At 55.6% G+C, this 20,189-nt stretch overlaps 1 protein-coding gene across 4 annotated transcripts in view; it reads right to left on the bottom strand.

The window, feature by feature from the left end:
- The window catches only part of SGSM2 (small G protein signaling modulator 2), a 38,210-nt gene that overhangs the window by 8,737 nt on the left and 9,284 nt on the right, over positions 1 to 20,189 (bottom strand). For 3 of the 4 annotated variants that reach the window (XM_088828770.1, XM_088828771.1, XM_088828769.1), the window contains exons 3-12: positions 9,463 to 9,625; positions 9,053 to 9,214; positions 8,715 to 8,782; positions 8,470 to 8,615; positions 8,069 to 8,203; positions 7,465 to 7,589; positions 7,006 to 7,073; positions 6,712 to 6,872; positions 6,419 to 6,545; positions 4,703 to 4,837 (exon numbers count right to left, since the gene is read on the bottom strand). In XM_088828770.1, coding sequence (XP_088684896.1) covers positions 4,703 to 4,837; positions 6,419 to 6,545; positions 6,712 to 6,872; positions 7,006 to 7,073; positions 7,465 to 7,589; positions 8,069 to 8,203; positions 8,470 to 8,615; positions 8,715 to 8,782; positions 9,053 to 9,214; positions 9,463 to 9,625 — 1,290 coding nt within the window. The remainder of the gene's footprint in view (positions 1 to 4,702; positions 4,838 to 6,418; positions 6,546 to 6,711; positions 6,873 to 7,005; positions 7,074 to 7,464; positions 7,590 to 8,068; positions 8,204 to 8,469; positions 8,616 to 8,714; positions 8,783 to 9,052; positions 9,215 to 9,462; positions 9,626 to 20,189) is intronic. The other variant, XM_088828772.1, reaches the window with a different exon arrangement.

Here is a 20,189-nt window from a genome sequence, read left to right as displayed (position 1 = left end):
GGCCCAGGGTCCAGAGCCCAGAGATGGAGGTGGTGGAGCAAGAGAGAGGGTGCCTGACTCTTCCCACCTGGACTTTCTGAGCGTGATACAGTACTTTCACTGAGTCATGGATGGCTACGTCTATCCTCTCGGTTGTGCTATGAGCGATGGGATAGACACTTGTTTTTCTAGAGGGAGGAGAAAGAAAGAGAAGGAACAAGAAAAGCCTGAGCTCTCTGACATGCTGCCAGCTGGCTTGGTCTGCCAGGATTCAGCCTGGTTCTCTTAAGCAGACTCTCGGATATGCAGGAAGATGCCTGGAACACTGCCATCTCTGAACATTCCCATGCCAGAAGTCTCCACTGATCAAAGTCCCTGAAGGACCCTTGAGCCACCAGTCCTGGTCCACAGACCTCACCCCTCTGGGGGTTCTAGACCTGGTGGCCAGTGGCTAAGGAGGAGCAGTGCGCCCTGCCTGGGCAGGTACCCCTGCTGCCAGCTCAGCAGCGGGCGAGTTCTCTGTCCCTGCCCAGCCTGACTGCCCTCGGTGCAGTGACCTCCTGCAAACACACAGGTGAGCTGGCAGGAAGGGCAAAGCTCCCACACAGTTCCGCCACCCAGAAGAACGTGCTGCAGAAGACAGCTCCTTGGACATGTTTCCACCACCGCAGACCAAGCCTCCTCAGCCGGCCCAGCTAGTCTGAATCAGAACTCAAGATCTTTGAGAGCTTCAAGGGCCCACGTGGGGCAGGCACTGCTCATGGGGGGGCAGGACTCTGGCAGGTCCGGTGAGCCACGAAGATGAAGCAGAGTGAGGGCAGAAAGTGAAAGGACCAGGAAAAGACGCCGGGGGGAGGGAAAGGACCGAAAAGCCTGAAGACGACAAGGAGAGACAGAGAGAGGGACAGTGCTGCGTGTGTGTGATAAAGAGACTTCGTTCAAGCAGTAGTTTCTTTCTGCACATTACAGCCTGGGCCCTGGGCTGCTGTGAGTCTGGGGCAGACTCCAGCTCTGGGCGTGCTCTGATGGGCAGGACTAAGCTGATCCCCTCCAGTCCCTTCAGAGGCGGCCCTGTCTGGGCCCCGGGGGCTCTCTTTCCAGATCCATAGCTGGGATTTTTTTGATATCTGGCCCTTCAGCTCCACCCGGAGGCAAATTAAGGGAACACACTGGGTCGGGGTGGGGGGCTGCGGCTCTGGGAGGGAGGGGTGCAAGCCATGCCTGAGATTCTGGGAAGAAGGAGGAGGGGACAAATGCAGGTGGGATGGGGCAGGAGCCCAGATCAGGCCCCTGCGGCAGGCAGGCAGGAGAGAAGCCCGTGGTGGGGGGAGGCAGGGGAGGGGTGGCAGAGGGCCCAGCCAGGTAGGCAGCAGGCAGTGGCAGGTGGGCAGGTGGGGTGTGGGGGTGTGCCAGGTGTAGAGGGTGGGCACACAGGAAAACAAGCTCATGCCCAGAAAGCAGGGCCCAACCAAGGCAAGTGTCCTGGGTCAATGCTCTTCACCTTAATTCTCCAGGAAGGAGCTGAGCCAGCCAGCATTGAACACTGCATCTCTGAATTAACCCAGTGCAGACAGCCGGAGCTCTGGAGTGACTGGGCAAGGGGCAGCAGGCTAGAGGGGGAGGGTGTGCTGGGCCAGCTTTGACTCTGACTCTCTCCTCCGAGCATGAGGAAAGTTTGAAGCACAACAATTAGGGTGGTTGAACCCCACAGCCCCTAAGATTCCGAGTGAAAGGTGCCTGGCCTGGAGCAGAATTAGAGTGAACAGCATCTCTGCTCAGTGGGGAGGCAGCCGGGGGGAGGAAGGGGGGAGGAGGGGAGGGAGGGGAGGGTCTGGACCCCCGCCACTTGATTCACATGCACAAGTCAAGCATGTCGCAGGCCTGGAAAGCAACGGCTAGCAGAACGGACTCAACAGTGTTGTCATTATGGACTGGAGTGGAAGTGGGGCTCCCATGCCATCCCCCCAGCCACCTGACGACACTGCTCACACACCTCCTCCCCTTTCGCAAGGGCTGGGGTCGGGGGCTGTACACTGGGTTGGCCTGACCCCTGAGTTCCCCAAGAATATGCTCAAACAAGCCCCCTTGCCCCTGGACCCTCTGAGTTTCTCTGACCCTGGAGGCCTCAGTTCTCAGAGCATCCAGGGATGGCTTCCTCATCTCCACGACCACCAAACAGGGGCTCTACTGGGACACCCCCAGCCTTCAGCCTGACTACCATTTGTGGGGTGAGAAGGGGCTTCCCGACTCTCCTCACTTAGCCTTCCTACACTGCTGCGAGTCAGCTAACTTGGAAATGAGCATCAGTACCAAGCACAGGTCTGCACGGAAAGTCCAAGTGGCAGGCCGAGTGCAGGGTCAACGTGGGGAGTGACGGTCCCCCAGTTCCTACCAGCTGGCCTGCAGGGGGTCCCACTGGAGGGCTGGGAGAGGGGGCAGGCACAAGGGCAGGCATGTGGTGGGTAAGGGGGCAGCCGGCAGCCTGGGTGGAGGGTGTGCCAGGTGTGTTCTAGGCCATGGACTTGGTTGCCCGTTACAGGCGTGGTGGCCAAGCTCAGGAACTGGATTCTTTGGTAGAATTTTGTATAAGGAGAGTGTCGCATATTCCTGAATACCCTCTGTGAAAGTGGAAGTACAAGTTGCTCAGTCATGTCCGACTCTTTGCGACCCCATGGACTATACAGTCCATGGAATTCTCCAGGCCAGAACACTGCAGTGGGTAGACTTTCCCTTTTCCAGGAGATCTTCCCAACCCAGGTATTGAACTCAGGTCTCCCTCATTGTGGGTGGATTCTTTACCAGCTGAGCCACAAGGGAAGCCCAAGAATACTGGCGTGGGTAGCCTATCCCTTCTCCAGGGGATCTTCCTGACCCAGGAATTGAACCGGTGTCTCCTGCATTCTTTACCAACTGCGCTATCAGGGAAGCCCCAAATTCCCTGTGTAGGGAAAGGGAAAGGGGAGAAGGAGTTACTCTGTGGCCAGGGGGTGAGATAAATTAGGAGTTTGGGATTAACATATAAATATATTATTGTAGGTAAAATAGATAAACAAGGACCTACAGTATAGCACAGGGGACTACAGTCAATATCTCACAATAACCTATAATGAAAACTAATCTGAAAGAGAACATATACATATATAAAACTGAATCACTTTGCTATGTACCTGAAAGTAACACAACATTGTAAATCGTTTAAAAAATTAAAACAAATAAATAGAATGATAGGGAATTGTTCAAGTGGATACAGGGAGGCATAAACAAACTGGAAGATATTTTTGTAACAATCTGCCTCACAAACTCTATGTGTATGTGTGTGTGTATTTCATAGAAATCTATTGACCTCAAAGCTCTGGCTATGCTGTCTGCAGGTGAATGTGACCATGAATAGCAATCAAGCCCCCTGCACCGGGGCAACAGAATCAAAGGGTTCCATGTCTGCATTAAGGTCTGATGGAATAGAGACGGGCTGACTTTCATCCTGGACAGTGGATTGTCTCAAGTTTCTTTTCATACTTGTAAAAACCCCACCCTCATCTCCTAAAATGTTGGGGATTATATATTTAATTGGTCATTCGCAGAGAACAGAAAGGGCTTCCCAGGCGGAGCTAGTGGTAAAGAACCCGCCTGCCAATGAAGGAGACATTAGTCTCGGGTTCAATCCCTGAGTCAGGGAGATCCCTTGGAGGAGGGCATGGCAACTCCCTCTAGTGTTCTTGCCTGGGGAATCCCCATGGACAGAGGAGCCTGGAGGGTTATGGTCGGACATGACTGAAGTGACTCAGCACACGTGCGGAGTATAGAAAAGAGAGAGATGAAGGTTTTTCCACCAGCTCCTATATGGACACAATATATATTTTTAATGAAAACAAAGAAGAAAGAAGGGAATCTGCAGCGTGGGAATGCTTCCCCTCAGATCTGAGAGAGGGGGCCTCAGCCCTTCAGAACCAATCTTATGTGACCTGGGCCTCACTGGTCCCCCGGCCAGTGCCTCTCCACCAGTCGCGCTCTGCCCCAAGAGGACTGGTGACCAGAGAAGCTGTGGGCACTGTCCTGTCATTTCCGGTAAAAGGGTCTTTGTAACCCTGGACTCAGGTCCCTGAGGGTGGGAACACAGCTGTCTGATATCTTTGGCACAGATATTTCTAGATTTCATGCTAAAGTGCTAGCTGGGTCAACTGAGCCCTGGGTCTCTCTCCATGGTGGCCCCAACCCCTCCCCTGACCACAGGTGACTCCTGTCCCCATGAGTTGTCCAGCCCCTAGCCCTGCCGAGGAGGGGCCTGCTCTTCTGTCCTGTCTACGTTAAGTCGGGAGGCAGAGGCACGGGCCCGTCTTTCCAGACAGTGGGAGAGAAAGAAAGAGACACCGTCTTGGGTTTATCAGCATGATCCACCCCAGGAGCCGGAACAGGGCTCAGAGAGCCATTCATTCCCAGGAGGGAACCAGATAATCAGACTTCCTACCAGCGAATCTCTAATCTCTCCCTTCTCGGGTGGGAAGCCTCCCCTCACAGGTTCGATGGGGAACCCAGAGCCGGCTGCCCTTGGTCCTGTCCCTCTGACTGGCGCCTCCTTCCTCCCTCCCTGATCTGCCTCCTGGGTGCAAGTCCTGTAATGCCAACACTGCCATCTGAGCCCCTGCGGTGGGTGGCAAGTGGGCCCAGGGGGTTGGGGCAGGGCGGGAGGAAGGGGTGGATCAGGGAGACAGGGAGGGATAAAAACCTTTCATCGGATTGGGAGCTGTGAGGTTCCGCGAGCAGATCATTGAGAGCATCGCGTGTAGTTTATCCTCCTCTTCCTCATCCTCGTCCACCGAGGCCGCGCGGCTGGCCGCCAGGTGGTGGTAGTTAATAGTGACTGCTCAAAGAGAACGGCAGAGACGCAGAGGCGTGAGGACCCTGGCCCCAGGGCAGGAGGGTCCGGACTCCCTCCTTACAGAGTCTGGGGTTGCCTTGAGCCTGCAGGGTGTGGAAGAGGGGACCGGAGAGCCTTCTGATGAGTTACTGGGGAAAGGATGGAAGAAAGTGAGGGCCAGGAGGCAGCTACAGAGCTCACTCTTGAAGGATGCCCTCTCTAGGAAGAACAGAAGAGAGAACTGATGGGGGCGGTCAGGGAGGTGAAAGACAGGGGCTCCCCAGCCCTGCACGGCCAAGGCTGGGCATGACTGTTGGCAGATGGATCCCTGTCATTCTTCGGCTCATGTCATGGTCAGGCTGAACCACATCTGAACGTCACCCTAAAATCCCCCTCTTCAGACTGAAAATCCAACCTTCCCAGGCTTTTCCGGAGCTGCTCACGAGGAGCCTGAGTCATGAGTCACCCCACTGGGCTTCCGTTCCTTGAGGTGACTGCAACTGGGAAATGACGACTTGAAGAGGGCAAGTGGAAGCTGCAACAGCTGAGCCGAGCAAGAGCCCAAGATTAAGTGCCAGGTCGGCAAACACGGCTGGCCAAAGCTGCGTGTCCTCCTCGGCAGGCACAGCTGGGAGCAGCGAGGCCCCACCCCTCCTGCCCTCCACGCTGGTCGGGAACTCGCGCTGTGGCTGTGTGTTTGCCGTCTGCACAGTCTGTCCACTAATACAGAGACCACTGGTCAACAACTTGTTGGCACGAGTTAGAACATCTTGAGAGCAGGTGGTCTGGCTGGCAAATCATGCTCTGGGCTGGCATGTTCCCTGACCTTACCCCCAAGCTCAGCGAGTCTGGTCAGGAGAAACCTGTGGGCAGCGCTCATACCCGGTGCTCACATGTCGGTGGTGCTCACAGCGGTGCTCTGACCAGAAAGGGAGCTCGGGGGTTGGTAGATGCTTGTGGATCAGCCCCCTGGGGCCCAAAGCGGGGTTACGTCCGGGTGGGGCAAGACCCCCGAGAGCCAAGCCGGCTTTCAACTCCCGGCCTCCAGAGGCCCAGTGTAACTCCAAACCACGCCCTAGGTGCCCCCGACTATCACTGTTGCCTCCACATCAGTAGCAGGCTGGGGAGGGGCCTGGCTTGAGCAGAGTCAGGGAACAATGTGCACCCACAAACTGCCCACAAGGCAGCGGTGACCCCGCACCCAGGCTTCCCTGTGGGGGTCAGGCGGCAGGCTGAGGCGAAACGGAGAGTTCCCCACCTTCTATTTCTAATCCCATCACATTTTTCCCCCTGGGGCAGGGCGTGAAAGGATGGCCGAGAGAATACTGAACAGTGACTCCTGAGCCAAGAGACCTGGGGTTACCAAGTGAGGAGAAGACAGCTAGACAGACAAGAGGCTGCTTCTCAGAGGGACGGTTTTTAGGGCAGGTCCTGTGCGAGACTGAGCGACAACCTGCCTGGGTCACCAAGGCCTGGGCAGTAGGCCCTGCCGGCCACCCCCAACCCCGGCCCCGGGTGACACGGCACCCCCCACCACCCGGAGCCCCCTCTCTCTTCCTCCTGAGCGAGGTTTGAGACACTCACTGTGCTCGTGTCTGTGGCCAGGGTAGATGATCCGGAACACGTAGTCGGTCGCTCGCCCCATGCTCACGTCTTCCGCGTCCACGGACCGCAGGCTGCTGCGCTTCCGTAGCCTGGGGAACACCTTCCCCTGTAGGGGTGGGGTGGGGTGGGGTGGGTGGTCAGCCTGCCCTGGGTGAGGTCTGATGCAGGAGACCCCCAGGCTGCTGCGAAGAGCTCCATGTGGGGAAGGATGGGGGACCGGGGTTGGGGGGGCAGGAGAGAACCCAGCCCCTACCTCCCCTCGCCTGAGGTACCTTCCCCTGCTGGGTCCAGAGTGGGGGCTCCAGCTGCCCTTGAGGCAGAAGGCCGTTCTCCAGGCAGGACAGGAAGGATAGCAGGTGGCCCCCTTGCGGGAAGTGCAGCGGGGGCCTCTGTATGCCATCCTGGCTCACCAGCACGAGCGTGCCGCCGCTCTCTGGGGATGAATGTGCGCCAGTGAGGCTGGGGGGAGGGCCTGGAGCCAGGGCGCAGTGGGAGGGGGACAGGAGGTCCGTGGGTCACGCGGCCTCGCTCCCCTCACCCCTGCGCCCAGCACAGGGGAGGCTCACTTTGCTGGTGGCAGTGGATGCAGACGATCTGACTGAAGGGCACGACCAGGGCGTAGTCCCAGTAGACACTGCGGAGGAACCAGGTTGGTGTCACTGTGCCCCGAGACCTGCCACCCCACCGAGACGCCGTGAGACTATCCAGAGGATAGTATGACTGTGGCTGAGAAGCGACCTCGGCCAGCCGTGTCCCCTGGGGCCCCGTGATACCCTCGTAGCGGAGAGCCTGGCAGTCGCAGCTGCCCAGAACTTGGCTCAGACAAACCTCTCCGTGCCCAGGCCTGGCTCGGTCTGAGAGATTCCGGGAACCTCTCCAGGCAGCCTCTCCCTGCAATTCTTGGCATCGGGTAAGAAGTAAGGCCTGCCCCCTGGAGCAGGCTGGGTCTCTCCATGCCCTCCCCGCCAGGGAGCAAGCCCCCACTCCCTTCCCTGACTCCTGGGAGGGGGTCTCAAAGCCCTCACCTCTTTTCCAGCTCAGAGTCCCCCAGAGTCCCATTCATGAGCTGGTTGGGGGTCCACTTCAGAGTGAGGCTCTCTGCAGACTGGTGCAGGGAGAGGTAGCCAGGGACAGCCTCCATGTCCTCCTTCTACAGATGGGAGACACACAGAGGGCAGAGAAGACGAGGGCCTGAGAGGTTCCTGGGACGCCCTGGGGAAGAGGGGCTCCAGGCGGGTTCGGGGGAGGCCAGACTGGGCCGATCACAGGGTCTGGGCCTGGGGACCGGGAGGAAGCAGGGGCGTCGTGTGCCACCTGCAGATGTGGGCACCTCCTTTCCCTGCCTGGCTGGGGCCACTGCCTCTGCCCCTGCCCCGTGAGCCTCTTGGCTATCAGATGTGTCCAGGTCAGTCATACCCAGGCTGGGCGTTCCCCCTGCCTGTTGGCCGCCATTCCTGCCCCCGGAAGGCCTGGTCTCAGTGGGCCGGAGCCGATGCCATCGTGGCTTGTGACAGCTCAAGGCTGGGCGTGAGGCGTGTGAAATGAAGCCTCTGAAGGAAGGGCTGGATGTGGGTGGAGGTCTGGGCCCTTGAGGAAGAGGGAGAGGTAGGGGGCGTCTGGCTCCCCTACCGGCTGCACCAGCACGTTGTTCTTGCCATAGAGCAGCCTGGCCCTGGAGTTCTGGTGCAGTGATTCCACATACTCGCGGGCGCAGGCGGCGAGCCTGTCCTCCGACGCACTGCCGCTTGAGTGTCGCTTTCGGATCTGCACACAAAGTCACAGCTCTGGCCCCCGGTCCGGGGAGGTCAGCATGGGGGCCAAGGACCCCGAGGGTCCTTCCTGTCCCCAGTTTGCCCTCGGCCTTGGACCAGCTCTGTGCTCCTGGCATTTATGTAAGAGCCAGTGCGGGGAAGGCTCTCCCGGGCTAGCCGCTACCACCTGTATCTGCCAGGAGCACACAGGCTGTCTGCCCTCACCATAGGCCCGGGGCCCATCCTGGGTGAGCTCGGGGTGGGAAGAGGGACACCTACTCCTAGGGCTGGGCGCTTTGCAGGGGAGTCCTGGCGATGCGGGGGACCCCGGATACGGTGTCTCTGGACCAGCTCATCAGCAGAGGGGTCGGTCCAGTAGTGGTCGGCTGTCTTGAGCTTGGTATACTCCAAGGCACAGGGTCCCACTGTGGAGACAGGGACCACCAGCTTGGGGGCGGCCCCTTGGCAACTTCCCCGGAACCCCCGCTGTGGGTCAGCACAGGACTTTCTGATCCCAGGCTTACCCAGAAGAGAGGCCAAGATGGGGCCAAACACAGGGTCTGCCAGCAATGCCTCCTTCTCGTAGTACTTGCTGCCAGGAGAGAGACAGACAGGGTGACCACAGGGCTCCGGGCCTCCTTCCAGGGCTGTCAAGCTCACCAAGGAGACACATCCCCACAAGGACCCAATCCACGTCCAATAATCAAGCAGCAATGAGTCCACAAGGGCTGGGCTTTGTGGGTGGCCTGGGGTGGTCCATGCTTTCAGGGTGCTACAGGGAATGGTGCATGCCTGTAGACCGTGGTGGGCAGTCAGGCACTGGGGTGGGAGTGGGGAGCAGGTCTCAGGGAAGGGCAGTCACCTGCAGTTCTCCACCAGGTACTGCATGATCTTGTCCAGTACCTTCTCGATCAGCGCTGTGCGCACCCATATGTGCTTCAGGGCCTGCAGGCTGAGGGCTGGGGCCTTCCCGCTGGCAGAGCCCTGTCTCCGTAGGGTCTCCTGGCTGCCTGCCAAGGGTTTCCTGCAAAGAGAAAGGCGGGCTCCAGGAGCGTGAGGGCTTGGGGGGCAAGCCATGGTACAGACTGGTGGCTATGGGAGCCGAGTCTGGTGCCACGAGACAAGAGCCCAGAGGACTGACTGGGAGGAGAGGTTGGAGATGAAAGGGCCATTCCCCCCACCACCACCCTCAGTCTGGCCCCTCACCCGAGAGGACCTCGGAAATGGACTGAGCAGACGGGAGGGGCGGGGCGGGGCTGGCCCAGGGCTCACCTGCCCTCCACTTGCTGCTGCAGCTCCTGCACCTTGTGGCAAATCTCCCTGGCCACCGGGCACGTCTTTCCCACCTTGGTGAACAGGGCTGCCATCTTGTCACTGCGCAGGAAGCCGGCAGCGCGGCGCCTCAGCTGATGCAGGAGGCAAGCCTCCACCGCACCTGGGCCACAGGGGCACGGCAACTGAGCCTAGGCAGGATGGGGAGAGGGAGAACACCCCCTCCCTCATACCTGTGGGGAGCACAGACGCGAGGACTGACCCGGGCGAGGACTGGGGGTGCGGTTCAGGCTTAGGCAGGCCACAGAGATACACCCCGACCTCCTTCCAAAGTGCTCCTGCCCATGCCCCTCCTCCTGCCTGCCCAGGGGGGACCCCTGGGGGCTTTGATGTGCCATTCCATACCTGTCCCCTCCCGCCACCTGGCCTGGTGTGTCATGCCTCCTGTACGTGGCATCGTCCTGAGGCTCTGAGGACAAAGCTGCCAGGGCAGGTTGGCATGGGTGACTCAACCCCTGCCCACGAGGGCAAGCGCGGACAGCACCCCCAGGACAGGGGATGAGGGGAGCACACAGCCCGGCAGCCCTCCTGGAGAGCACTGATGATGCGGTTGCTAAGGAACATGGCTCTGGAGAAGGAGCTGAAATATTGATGAAGCCACTGCAGAGATCAGACCTGACAGCAGCCCTGAATTATTGATGAGCCCTGAGGGAGTGAGAGATTTCTCCTTCCCATGCAGGGAGGGCTTCCCTTCATTCATTCATGTTTTTAGGGGCTAGGCCTACTCTCTCCGTCTGGACGCTGCTTACAGCAGACAGGCTCCACAGGAAGCAAAGAAGGGCGTGGTGGGGGAGGGTGGGGAGCTGCCCTGAGCACAGACAGATGCTAAAAAGAAATTAGTGTGGAGGTATGGGGGAGGAAGGGGCTTGGCCGAGACTGAGGCCAAGCTGATTGTTTTACAGCTGAGGAAGGAAAGGCCCTGAAAGGGGAAGAAGGCTGATTCGCATCACAAAGTGGCAGAGATGGGAGGAGGAGCCAGGGCCCCAAACATGGGCTGAGTCCCTTTCACCTCCTCCAGGTGTGTTGGGGGCGGGGGCTCACAGGTGGGAGGAGTTCTCCCCTTGCCTCACGTGTTTTCCTTTCATAGGGACTGGGCTGGAGGTGGGCTTCCCAGGTGGCGCTAGTGGTAAAGAATCTGCCTGCCAATGCAGGACACACCGGTGGGTTCAATCCCGGATTCGGGAAGATCCCACATGCCTCGGAGCAACTAAGCCCGTGAGCCACAACTACTGAACCTGTGTTCTAGAGCCTGGGAGCTGCAGCTACTCAAGCCAGCAGGTCCTAAGCCCGTGCTCCGAAACAAGAGGAGCCACCGCAGTGAGAAGCCCACACATCATAATGAGAGTAGCCCCTGTTCGCCGCAACCATAGAGAAGCCCGTGCGGCAATGAAGACCCAGCCCAGCCAAATACAAATAAATAAATAAAACTTAAAAAAAAAACTACATCTTTAAAAAAAGGAAAGAAACCTGCACTTCGGAAATAACCACTGAAAGCAGTGACTGTCACCTAATTTCTGCCTTCACTGTTATGGTCACTGCTGTTCTGTAAGTTTTGGCGGTCTCTTGCACTGAGGTTGAGAAGTTTAGAGAGTCCTTAGGGCCAACCTGGAAGCCGGCCAGCTCCATGAGAGTGGACCCAGGGAAGGGGAAGTTAGTGGTTCCCTGCCCTCTCCTGGGAGTTCAGGCCCGGGAGACGCAGCCTTTCCCTCCTGCCGTATTCATACATCTGTGGGCACGTGTGGATGCAGGCAGGGGTAGCCACAGGTGTCACGTGAGTATGAGGCATGTGGGGGAATCTTTGCTTCGGTGCCACATGCTGCCCTGTGTGGCAGGTCCCTGGAGGTCCTAGGTAGCCCTGGGGCAGGGAGCACAGACGAGTGACCCTTTAGTCTGAGTCTCTTGGTCCTGCTGTGACTACACGCCCACACCTGGAGGAAGGTGGTGACTGTTTCTTGGGGTGGCAGTGCCCATTCAGAGTGGGAGAGAAGCAGAGAGGAACAGGAACCAGAGTGGCAGCAGGCGGCACCAGTCCTGCAGGGGACTGAGCTCCTCAGTGATGTGACGGGGTAATGAGTCATTTACCTTCCTACCTTCCCCAGGTGACCACCGCATGGCACAGGAGAAGCCAGGCTGGAGGGCTGGGGATCCAAGCAGCGGCCTAGCCTCACCCAGCCTGCCAGGCAGCCTCTGGGCACAGGGCTGCGAGTTCTCTGGGGGTGGGCGGAGGCATGCCTCCATAATCACCGTGAGTAGGGAACACTGAGAGAAGAGCAGCACACCCGGTGCCCCCACTCACCCTGTGGCCCTGAAGTGCCTTCTGTGAAACACGGGCAAGGTGCCAGGCAACGTCTGTAGCGGGAGAAATCTCTCTCGCCTCTCTACCTTCCAAGCAAAGTAATCAACCCTCTGCCAGGTGTTCCTGGTCTGAGTCCCCAGGCTCCTCAGTCAGGACTTGTTAGACCACACTATGCCTCCCCCGTTCCCAAAGGACTGAACCTCGCAGAGGAGAAGTGCGTGCAATGAAAGATGTTATCGTGTGCAGTGCGTAGGCAAAATAAGATCATAACACTTATAATAATTGAGAATTACTCTCCTGAGAGGGTCTGTGGATGGGCTTCTGGACTTTCCAGAGAGCTTCTAACTTTGCACACAGAATCATCGGCCTGCTCCTGCATGCATAGGTGGGTGGTTCTTTTCTGGATAAAGAATCCTTGACTTTCGGTTTCTAAAAGGGGTCTCTGATCCCAGAAAAATTTAAAACCCTGCTCTAAGACTTCTAGGTAGAGCAGAATCACAGACATGTCACTGATCAACACTCACAGAGATGCAAGCACAAAGACCCGCCTGGTCCCTCCCTGTGTACAATGAACCCACACTCGGAGCTGCAGCTGCAGAGCCACCAGCAATGATGTCCAACTCTCCAGCTGTCCACACTCCCCAGGAGGGCCTCTCACAGACCATTAAGCTCCCCTCCCCAGTGGAAAGGCCACACAGAAGCCTCTGGAGGAGAGGGCCCTGGCAAGGAGACACCCATCACAGCCAAATCACCAAGTCAGCCGAAACCATCCCCCTTCTGACAAAGCTGTCCCGGCCCTGGTCCCCCAGCAGTGACATGAAGGCTTCAGAAGCCCTATCTCAGGGCTCCTAGGACCACCCACAGCCACTCCAGATGCCCCCAAAGATGGGAGACACCATCCTGATAGTTGTTCGGCTCATTTCATGTAAGAAAAACACATACTGATTAAGAACAAATCGACACTGTTACTGTTTTTGGTGACTGGTTCGGATGGAAGCAGAGAAACAGACATGACTCAACAAGGTTGATCCTCTCACTCCCTACCTATGGTGGCCTTTGGAGGCCCAGGGTACCCTCTCTACTCCGTCATTCTACTCTACTGACAGCAAGGCTCAGGGAACTGCTGTCAGTGAACCAGAATGACAGAGTAGAGAGGGTACCCTGAAGCAACTTCGCACGCACACAGGCACGACACATTCATACAGTGTAATTACAATGCCACTCTGAAAAAGGGTGAGGATGCTCTCTAGGAGCTAAGAACAGAAAAGTCTTCAAAAGAGACCTTTGGATGACAAAAAGGGTGGGGTAAACAAAAAACAGTTTTTTTAAGATTAGGATAAAAAACTCTGGAAGGAGGCACAAGAAGCAATATAGTCTTGATTTTTGAGCCAGGTTACTGATTCAAAATACTTATAATAATTGCATCATGAAAGGATGCCAGAGGTTCTCTCCATCCGGAAGGTGAATTGTCACACAACTCAGAAAGGCTCGGGATCTGTCCACGGGCACCCCACCCTTCACCAGCTCTCAGCAAGTAGGGTTTGCAGGTTAATTTGGTTCCCCCACCTCCGCCAGCTGCCACCTGTGCATCGGGCGAGTTCAGCCTCCGAGTGAGGGGAGTTAAACAGGTGGCTGGGTTGGGGCCTGGAGTTTTGGGGGACTTGACTCAGAGCAGAATTTTTAAAAGTCTTGGAGGGTGGAACCGAGATTTCCAGGAGAGGAGCAACCCCCCTGGAGATAGAAGCCGGGGTAGGATGGGCGGCCTCCTTTCACGCGGTGAAAAAAGTAGGCGGAGCAAAGAGGTGAGGCTGGGCATCACATGTCTGTCCCCTCCCCACTTCCCTGGCCGGCTATTTCCACCCAGGGATTCATAACAGCTGCCTCCACGCAGAATGAGCATTTCTATGGTAACAGGGGTACATTTTCCCTCCGCCTGCACTGGTGATGCTGGCTGTTTGCTTCAGCTTTGTGTGTTTGGGGGGGTGGCATTCAGCCTTGTTCAAAGCCCTAAAATGCGAAACAACTCTCCCATCCAGACTTTCACTAGGAGGAGACAGCCCTTCCCTGATATTCTGGAATTACACAGGTGGAGGAAATGAGATTCATTCTGCACATACCCATCTTCCTTGTCGCGCTGGAGGTGCAGGGCAAAGTCCACCTGCAGAGCTCACACTGGCTGCCCAGGGAGCCAGGCCAGTGCCAGCCACACCCAGCTCGACAAGGGACCCACTGTCTCAAGGACATCAATCCAGAAAATGTCCCTTCTCTTCCCTGTATCTTTCACTTTTCCCTATTACTTTCCATTTGTATATAAGGGGTTCCCAGGTGGTGGAGTGGTAAAGAATCCACCTGCAATGCTGGAGATGCAGGAAGCCAGGGTTTGATCCCTGGGTCAGGAAGATTCCCTGGAGGAGGAAATGGCAACCCACTCCAGTATTCGTGCCTGAAAAATTCCATGGACAGAGGAGCCTGGCGGTCTACAGTCCATGGGGTTGCAAAGAATCGGACATGACTGAGTGACAACACTTCCCAGTATTCTTGCCTACTAAGTTCCATGGACAGGGGAGCCTGGCAGGCTAGAGTGCATGGGGGTCATGGAGAGTCAGATGCGACCGAACACACATGCGTATTTGTAAATAAATATTCTCTATTTTCTTCAATTAAAAAAAACAAACCACCACCTCCCTTGGCCCTGTATCCTCACTTAGGTATTAAACCATTTAGCTGCTCCCCTTTATGTAACCTCTCTCAAGAACGTGAATTATGTGCCACACAGCTGGATGGTGTGGCGACTGCTGTGACAGGTCATCTGGGGCTGTCTCCCTGAGGAAGGGCTTGGTCTTGATCTCCAGGGAGAGACTCCAGGTGCCCTTCCTCGGGGCGGTCTCCGTAGGCAGACCAAGAAGGTGGGACAGGGTGGGGAGGGTGCACGGTCCCCACCTCCCTCCAGACAGGCGCACCTGTGGCTCTGTCAAGGTCGAGGATTTCCCAGGGGCACCGATGGATGGGGAGACAGAGTGCTCAGAGCTTTTCTGTTGGGACAGGGAAGCTGCAAACGCTCTCGTTTTTCTTACAAAACCAGCCTTCAGAGCTGCCGCAGCGGTTGTGGTCAGCGCTGAGGTTTCAGGCCTCTGGCTTTCCGTATAGAAGCTCCCTCCTGGTGGTGCACGGGGGTCCAGTGTCTTGGGTTTTTACCCTTTTTCCTCTTTTTGGGATTTCACCATGACAGGCCACCGCCTGACTGACCATCCTACCACCGGGAAGCCAGATGATGGCTGGTCTAGTGTGGGCTGTTGAAGGCAAGAGAGGGTAAGGTTTGTGTCCTTCTTGCGTCTACTCTCTAGAACTACCCAGGTCCTCCAGCCCAGACCCAAGACCAAGGATGGGAAGGGGAGGAAGCAGCCTCAGCCAACAAAACGTCCTTCCTGGTTCTAGCTGGGGGTCCAGGATCAGAGAGGACTCTTCAGAAACATCTGCTCCCTTCCCTTGTTCTCCCCACCTCCCCTGGGTACCGATTCTAGACTGTGAAGCCCCCACCGCTAACAGACGTCTGTACATGGACTTGGGGGCAGAGCCTGGGTCAGTTTGGGAATAGGACTATCTCTGTGGATTGAGTGAACACAATGTTATCAGTCTACAAGGCAAATTAAGTTATGAAAACTCAGTGACTAGCATGTAGTGCTGTGAAGTGAAAGTTGCTCAGTTGTGTCCAACTCTTTGCAACCCCGTGGACTATACAGTCCGTGGAATTCTCCAGGCCAGGATACTGGCGTGGGTAGCCGTTCCCTTCTCTAGGGGATCTTCCCAACCCAGGGATCGAACCCAGGTCTCCCACATTGCAGGCGGATTCTTACAAGCTGAGCCACGAGGGAGCAGGACTTCAGACCCCTCCCCTCTGTATCCAACATCCAGATCCAACACCCAGAGGGTGGGACAGATTTGCATATTTATTTGTCTCTTCTGTAGGCTTATATGCCCAGAATCCTATTTAAGGATGCCTTCAATACAGATGTGTTGAAATAAAAATATTTCCTGTAAAATAAGTTACACATACTTGCTATCTCTAACTCTTCTTCCATCCATCCTCTCCTCTGCTTTTTTTTTAAAAAAAAAACAAAACATTTCATTATGGAAAATTCCAAACATATACAAAAGAGGATGATAAAATGAACCCCCATGAACTCATCACACAAAACAAGGCTTGACCAATCTTATTTTAGTTATACCACCTCCAACCACTTTCCCCTTATTCCTAGGTTACTTGGAAACCAATTTTAGACATCATGTATTTTTTTCCATAAATATTTTAGTATGTATCTCTAAAAGATTACTTTTAAAAACATGTGCCTAATACCTGTACTGCACCTACAAAATTAATAATTTCTTAATATCTTCAAATTCCTAGATTGGGTTCCCAGAGTTCAAATTTCTGATTGTCCAGATGCTCCAAGTTCCCAGAAACATGGATTCCCAGAGGGAATCCAGGAGAAGGTTCTAGGAGGCTTTATGGGGAATGTTATACGATCACTTTCAAGAACAAAGCAGAAGGTTGCTGGTGGTGATGACACTTAGCACCTACTGCATACCAGGCTCCATGCTGTGTGCTTTGCCCCCATCACTCCTGTAACCCCTTACAACAACCTGATGGTGTAGGTTCAGAGTTGCTGAGTAAGTGGCCATGGTCACATACTTGGTGACACGGTCAGTCTGTGAAGCCAGGTCAGGTCTGTTTGACTCCAGTGTCTCGGCTGCAGACCGCTGCCACCTGCCCTCAGCCACGCCCCAAGGCAGGGCAAGCGGAGCCTGTCCCCCAGAGGGCCTTCCTTCCTACTGGATTGCTTCTGGGTGCAAAATGGGAGCCAGATATGCTGAGAATGAGCTATTTGTTCAGTGCGGGCGGGAAGCAGAGAGAAGGGATTCCTTTCACTGAAGAGAGACAGACTGAAAACTGCCTGGCGTCTGACTCTCAGAACGTGTGGCAGCATCCCAGGTGGGATGCATCCTCCCGTCACACCTGCTTCTCTCCAGCCTTTCAATAGAGAAGCTGGCTGCTGCGGCGGACCTTCCCTGGCTAATGAAAGCTGCTTAGCAACAGGGAGCTGGTTAATAAAGCCCTGGTGCAGTTCCAGCTCCAGAGACTCCACCCCCATCTCCCATTACAGCTCATCCTCAGCCTGAAGTAACCTCAGGTGGACCGATCACGGGGTGGAGGGCAGGGAGCCTGGGGACTGATGGCAGGGCTGGTCCCCCTCTGGCCTGGGCCCACCCCCAATGCTGGAGGATATTTATGCGTCTAAGAACCTGCTTAGCCAGGCCCGGAACCTCTCCGTGGGCCTCCTAAGGCCCTTCTACCCACTGGTGGTTAAAAATCCAACCTCAGCGCCCAGTGGGAATGGAGCAAACAGAGACACTGGGGAGGCAGACACTCCCAGACCTGAGCTGGGAATTGAGGGGAGGCCCAGTGCTCCACCCAGTGCTCCTCGGTGGAGCCCTAAATTACCCCAGACCCCTCCATGGGAAGAGAGTAACCATGCCATCTGTGAGCAGGCATATTACAAACGCAGAGTTCAGACAATCCACTGTTTGACCCTGAGCTTGAGTTGCTCACAAAGTACCTTGCCCTCTGGAGGAGGGGGTGGCAGGAGATACTGGCCTACACCCGGGGGTTCAGGAAGCGGAGTGAAAACAGGAAGCATTCATTTCACTCAGCAGTAACTGTCGATAGTCAAAAAGTGTCAAAGGCCATATTAGGGAGGAAAATGCAAACTTGACATGACTTTTCAAGATAAAGGGGAGAGGGGCTTCCCTGGTGGTCCAGTGGTTAAGATTGCACTCCCAATGCAGGGGTCCTGGGTTCGATCCCTGGTCAGGGAGCTAGATCCCATATGCCACAGCTAAAGATCCAGCATGCCACAACAGAGACTCAGTGCAGCCAAGCAAATAAAAAAATAGATACATAAACTAAAAAAGATGAGGGGATATCAGAACCATCTCCCACAGTGGGGTTTGGCTCTATTCTCTGGGAGCGGGGGGTGCAATTACCAGGTCTGGGGGGCTGGGAGGGGGCGTCTTAGGGGAGCGCTGCAGCCACGCTCCTTGGTAGGAGAGAAGCACAGAGATCCCATCCCTGCCAGCCGGGTGTGCCAGCAGCGCCTGCTTACAAGGTTCCCACCGGAGGGGCCGGACCAGTTTCTAGAGAGATCCTGTCCCTGCCAGCTGGGTGTGCCAGCAGCGTCTGCTCACAAGGATTCCACCGCAGGGGCCTGACCAGCTTCTAGACAGACAGGTTGAGAAACCAGCACAGCAAACACACAACAAAAGTGTGTTCCTTGCCAGGCCCGGGGTCTCCCTCCTCCCCTTGAGAAACAGGAACTTTCCTGGGTTTACCCGGGGCTAGGTGTTGACCCAGGAATTTTTCAGTTCCATTTCTAAGGCTCTGCAGAAGGTGATGTTACTCGTTCAAATGTCTATATTCTAAGGAAACTTAAAGAAGCTCTTCTAGCTCAGGCCCTGCCCTCTTCAGTCAGACATCCACTAGCCATCCTCTGCCATGAACAGAGGGGCCAGGGCAGGGCAGAGGGGTCCAGGACCCCAGGCCTCTACAGAGCTCAAGGGAAAAGGGTCACTCACTGCATAGCTAATCCAGTCTCCATAGCCTTCACTCCGCTCCCTTTCTCTGCACTCCCGTTTCCCCTCAGAACAAAGCTGACTTCTGGATATGGCTAGGACCACTGTAAGACCCAGGGCAGAGGACTTCCCTGGTGGTCCAGTGGTTAAGGCTCTGTGCTGCCAATGCAGGGGGCGTGGGTTCCATCCCTGGTTGGGGATCTAGGGTCCCATATGCCATGAAGAATGGTCAAAAGATTTTTAAAACAAGACCCAGGGGAAGACTGGATCCACTTCCAACTAAAAATGCGCTTCTGAATGTTTTCCCAGCGGGTGAAGGATCCTGGCATACCAGAATCTCCAAAAAGCCAGAAGACTGGAGTTTTCCATCAGTATATGACTGTTCTTCCTGCCTGCCCCCACCCCCCCACCAACCCCCCAGGAATCCCTGGTTATGATTCCACCATGTAATGCAGGCAGGAGAAAGGGCTGATAGTCACTACTTTAAACCAACTTTACTTTGAGCCCAAGCTGGGATCCACCTCACCACTGAACACCACCATTAGTACAGTGTAAGGATTCCTCTTCCCATGGGTCTCAGATGCCCAGCTCAACTTAGCTTTATCCTGCTGGCAGCCCCTCCTGCTGGCGTTCCCTTTAGTAAATGTGCACTGAGCCCAAGGCAGAGGCAGCAAACTGGCAGAGGCTTGCAGATGCCTCTTGTTGAGCCCACACAATTTTTTTTTAATAGGAGTTAGTTATCAGCATTTAAAAACGGGGACATTTCATACAGAAACCCAGACTGCTGCTTTCTCTTAAAATAAAACAAAGGCCATGGCAAGCCCAGGACCAGCATTCCTGCAGAAGTTGAGTGGTGGCTGCCCCCTTCAAACCTGGCCAGGGCTACCCACTCCTGACCACTGCCTGCTGTCTCACATCCGGACTTTCTCATCTGACCCTGTGGCCATTTCAGTTTGCGCTTTGACCTAAGGTACCTCCTGAAATCCAGCCAAACCAGGCTCTTATTGCTTTGGGGCTGGTTTTAGAACCCTGGAGACTTGGGTCAATTTCACAGATTCTTGCTCTATTTCAGTGACGGAAACTGACTAGAAGCATCGCTCCTTTTGAAGGTGGCGTCTCTGCCTGCTGGAAAGACCCATGGGCTTCAAGGCACGCGGCTGCAGTGAAAGCCCTGCTGTTTTCCGGGGACCCATGGACTGATCAGAGGAGAGCAGGCAGTTTCTTCTCACCCTAATGGACCTGATGGTGGGATGCCCACAGCTTTCCGCCTGCCTCTCTTCCCCCATTCCCCTACTGCCACCCACCTTCGGCGCTCACGCACAAGCTGCTTTCGCTATTTCATTGTTCTGCGTTTGCTGTGTGAGCTCTGGACGAAACTGAGCACCACTACCATGGTGCCTCTGGGCCACCAGCAGAGCCCTTCTGGTGACAATGACAGACAGTGGCTGATGTCAGGGGGACTCAGCATAGGTAGAAGGGAGTAGGGTTCTAATACTCTTTAAAGTCACTTATTGCGAGACCAGCATAGTTTTTCCCCAGGAGGGCTTCTGCCAGAGAGAAGGTGGGATCGGATTGGTCCTATGGACCTGAGAAGAGCTATATCATCTCAAAGAATCAACTTACCCAAAAGGGAGATAGTAGGACCTCAAATTCTGCAAACCTAGCTTAAGCCTTAATGCCCAGAAGAGGAGGAAAGACGAATGTTTTTCTGAGCTCTTACAAAGGTAGGAATGTTCACATGCAT

Source organism: Moschus berezovskii, chromosome 20 (genome assembly GCF_049115385.1).
Source record: "Moschus berezovskii isolate FMDL1 chromosome 20, NW_MosBer_1.0, whole genome shotgun sequence".
Classification (NCBI taxonomy): Eukaryota; Metazoa; Chordata; class Mammalia; order Artiodactyla; family Moschidae; genus Moschus; species Moschus berezovskii.
The sequence above is the reverse complement of the archived record's forward strand: the minus strand, read 5'-3'. Positions and strand labels throughout refer to the sequence as shown.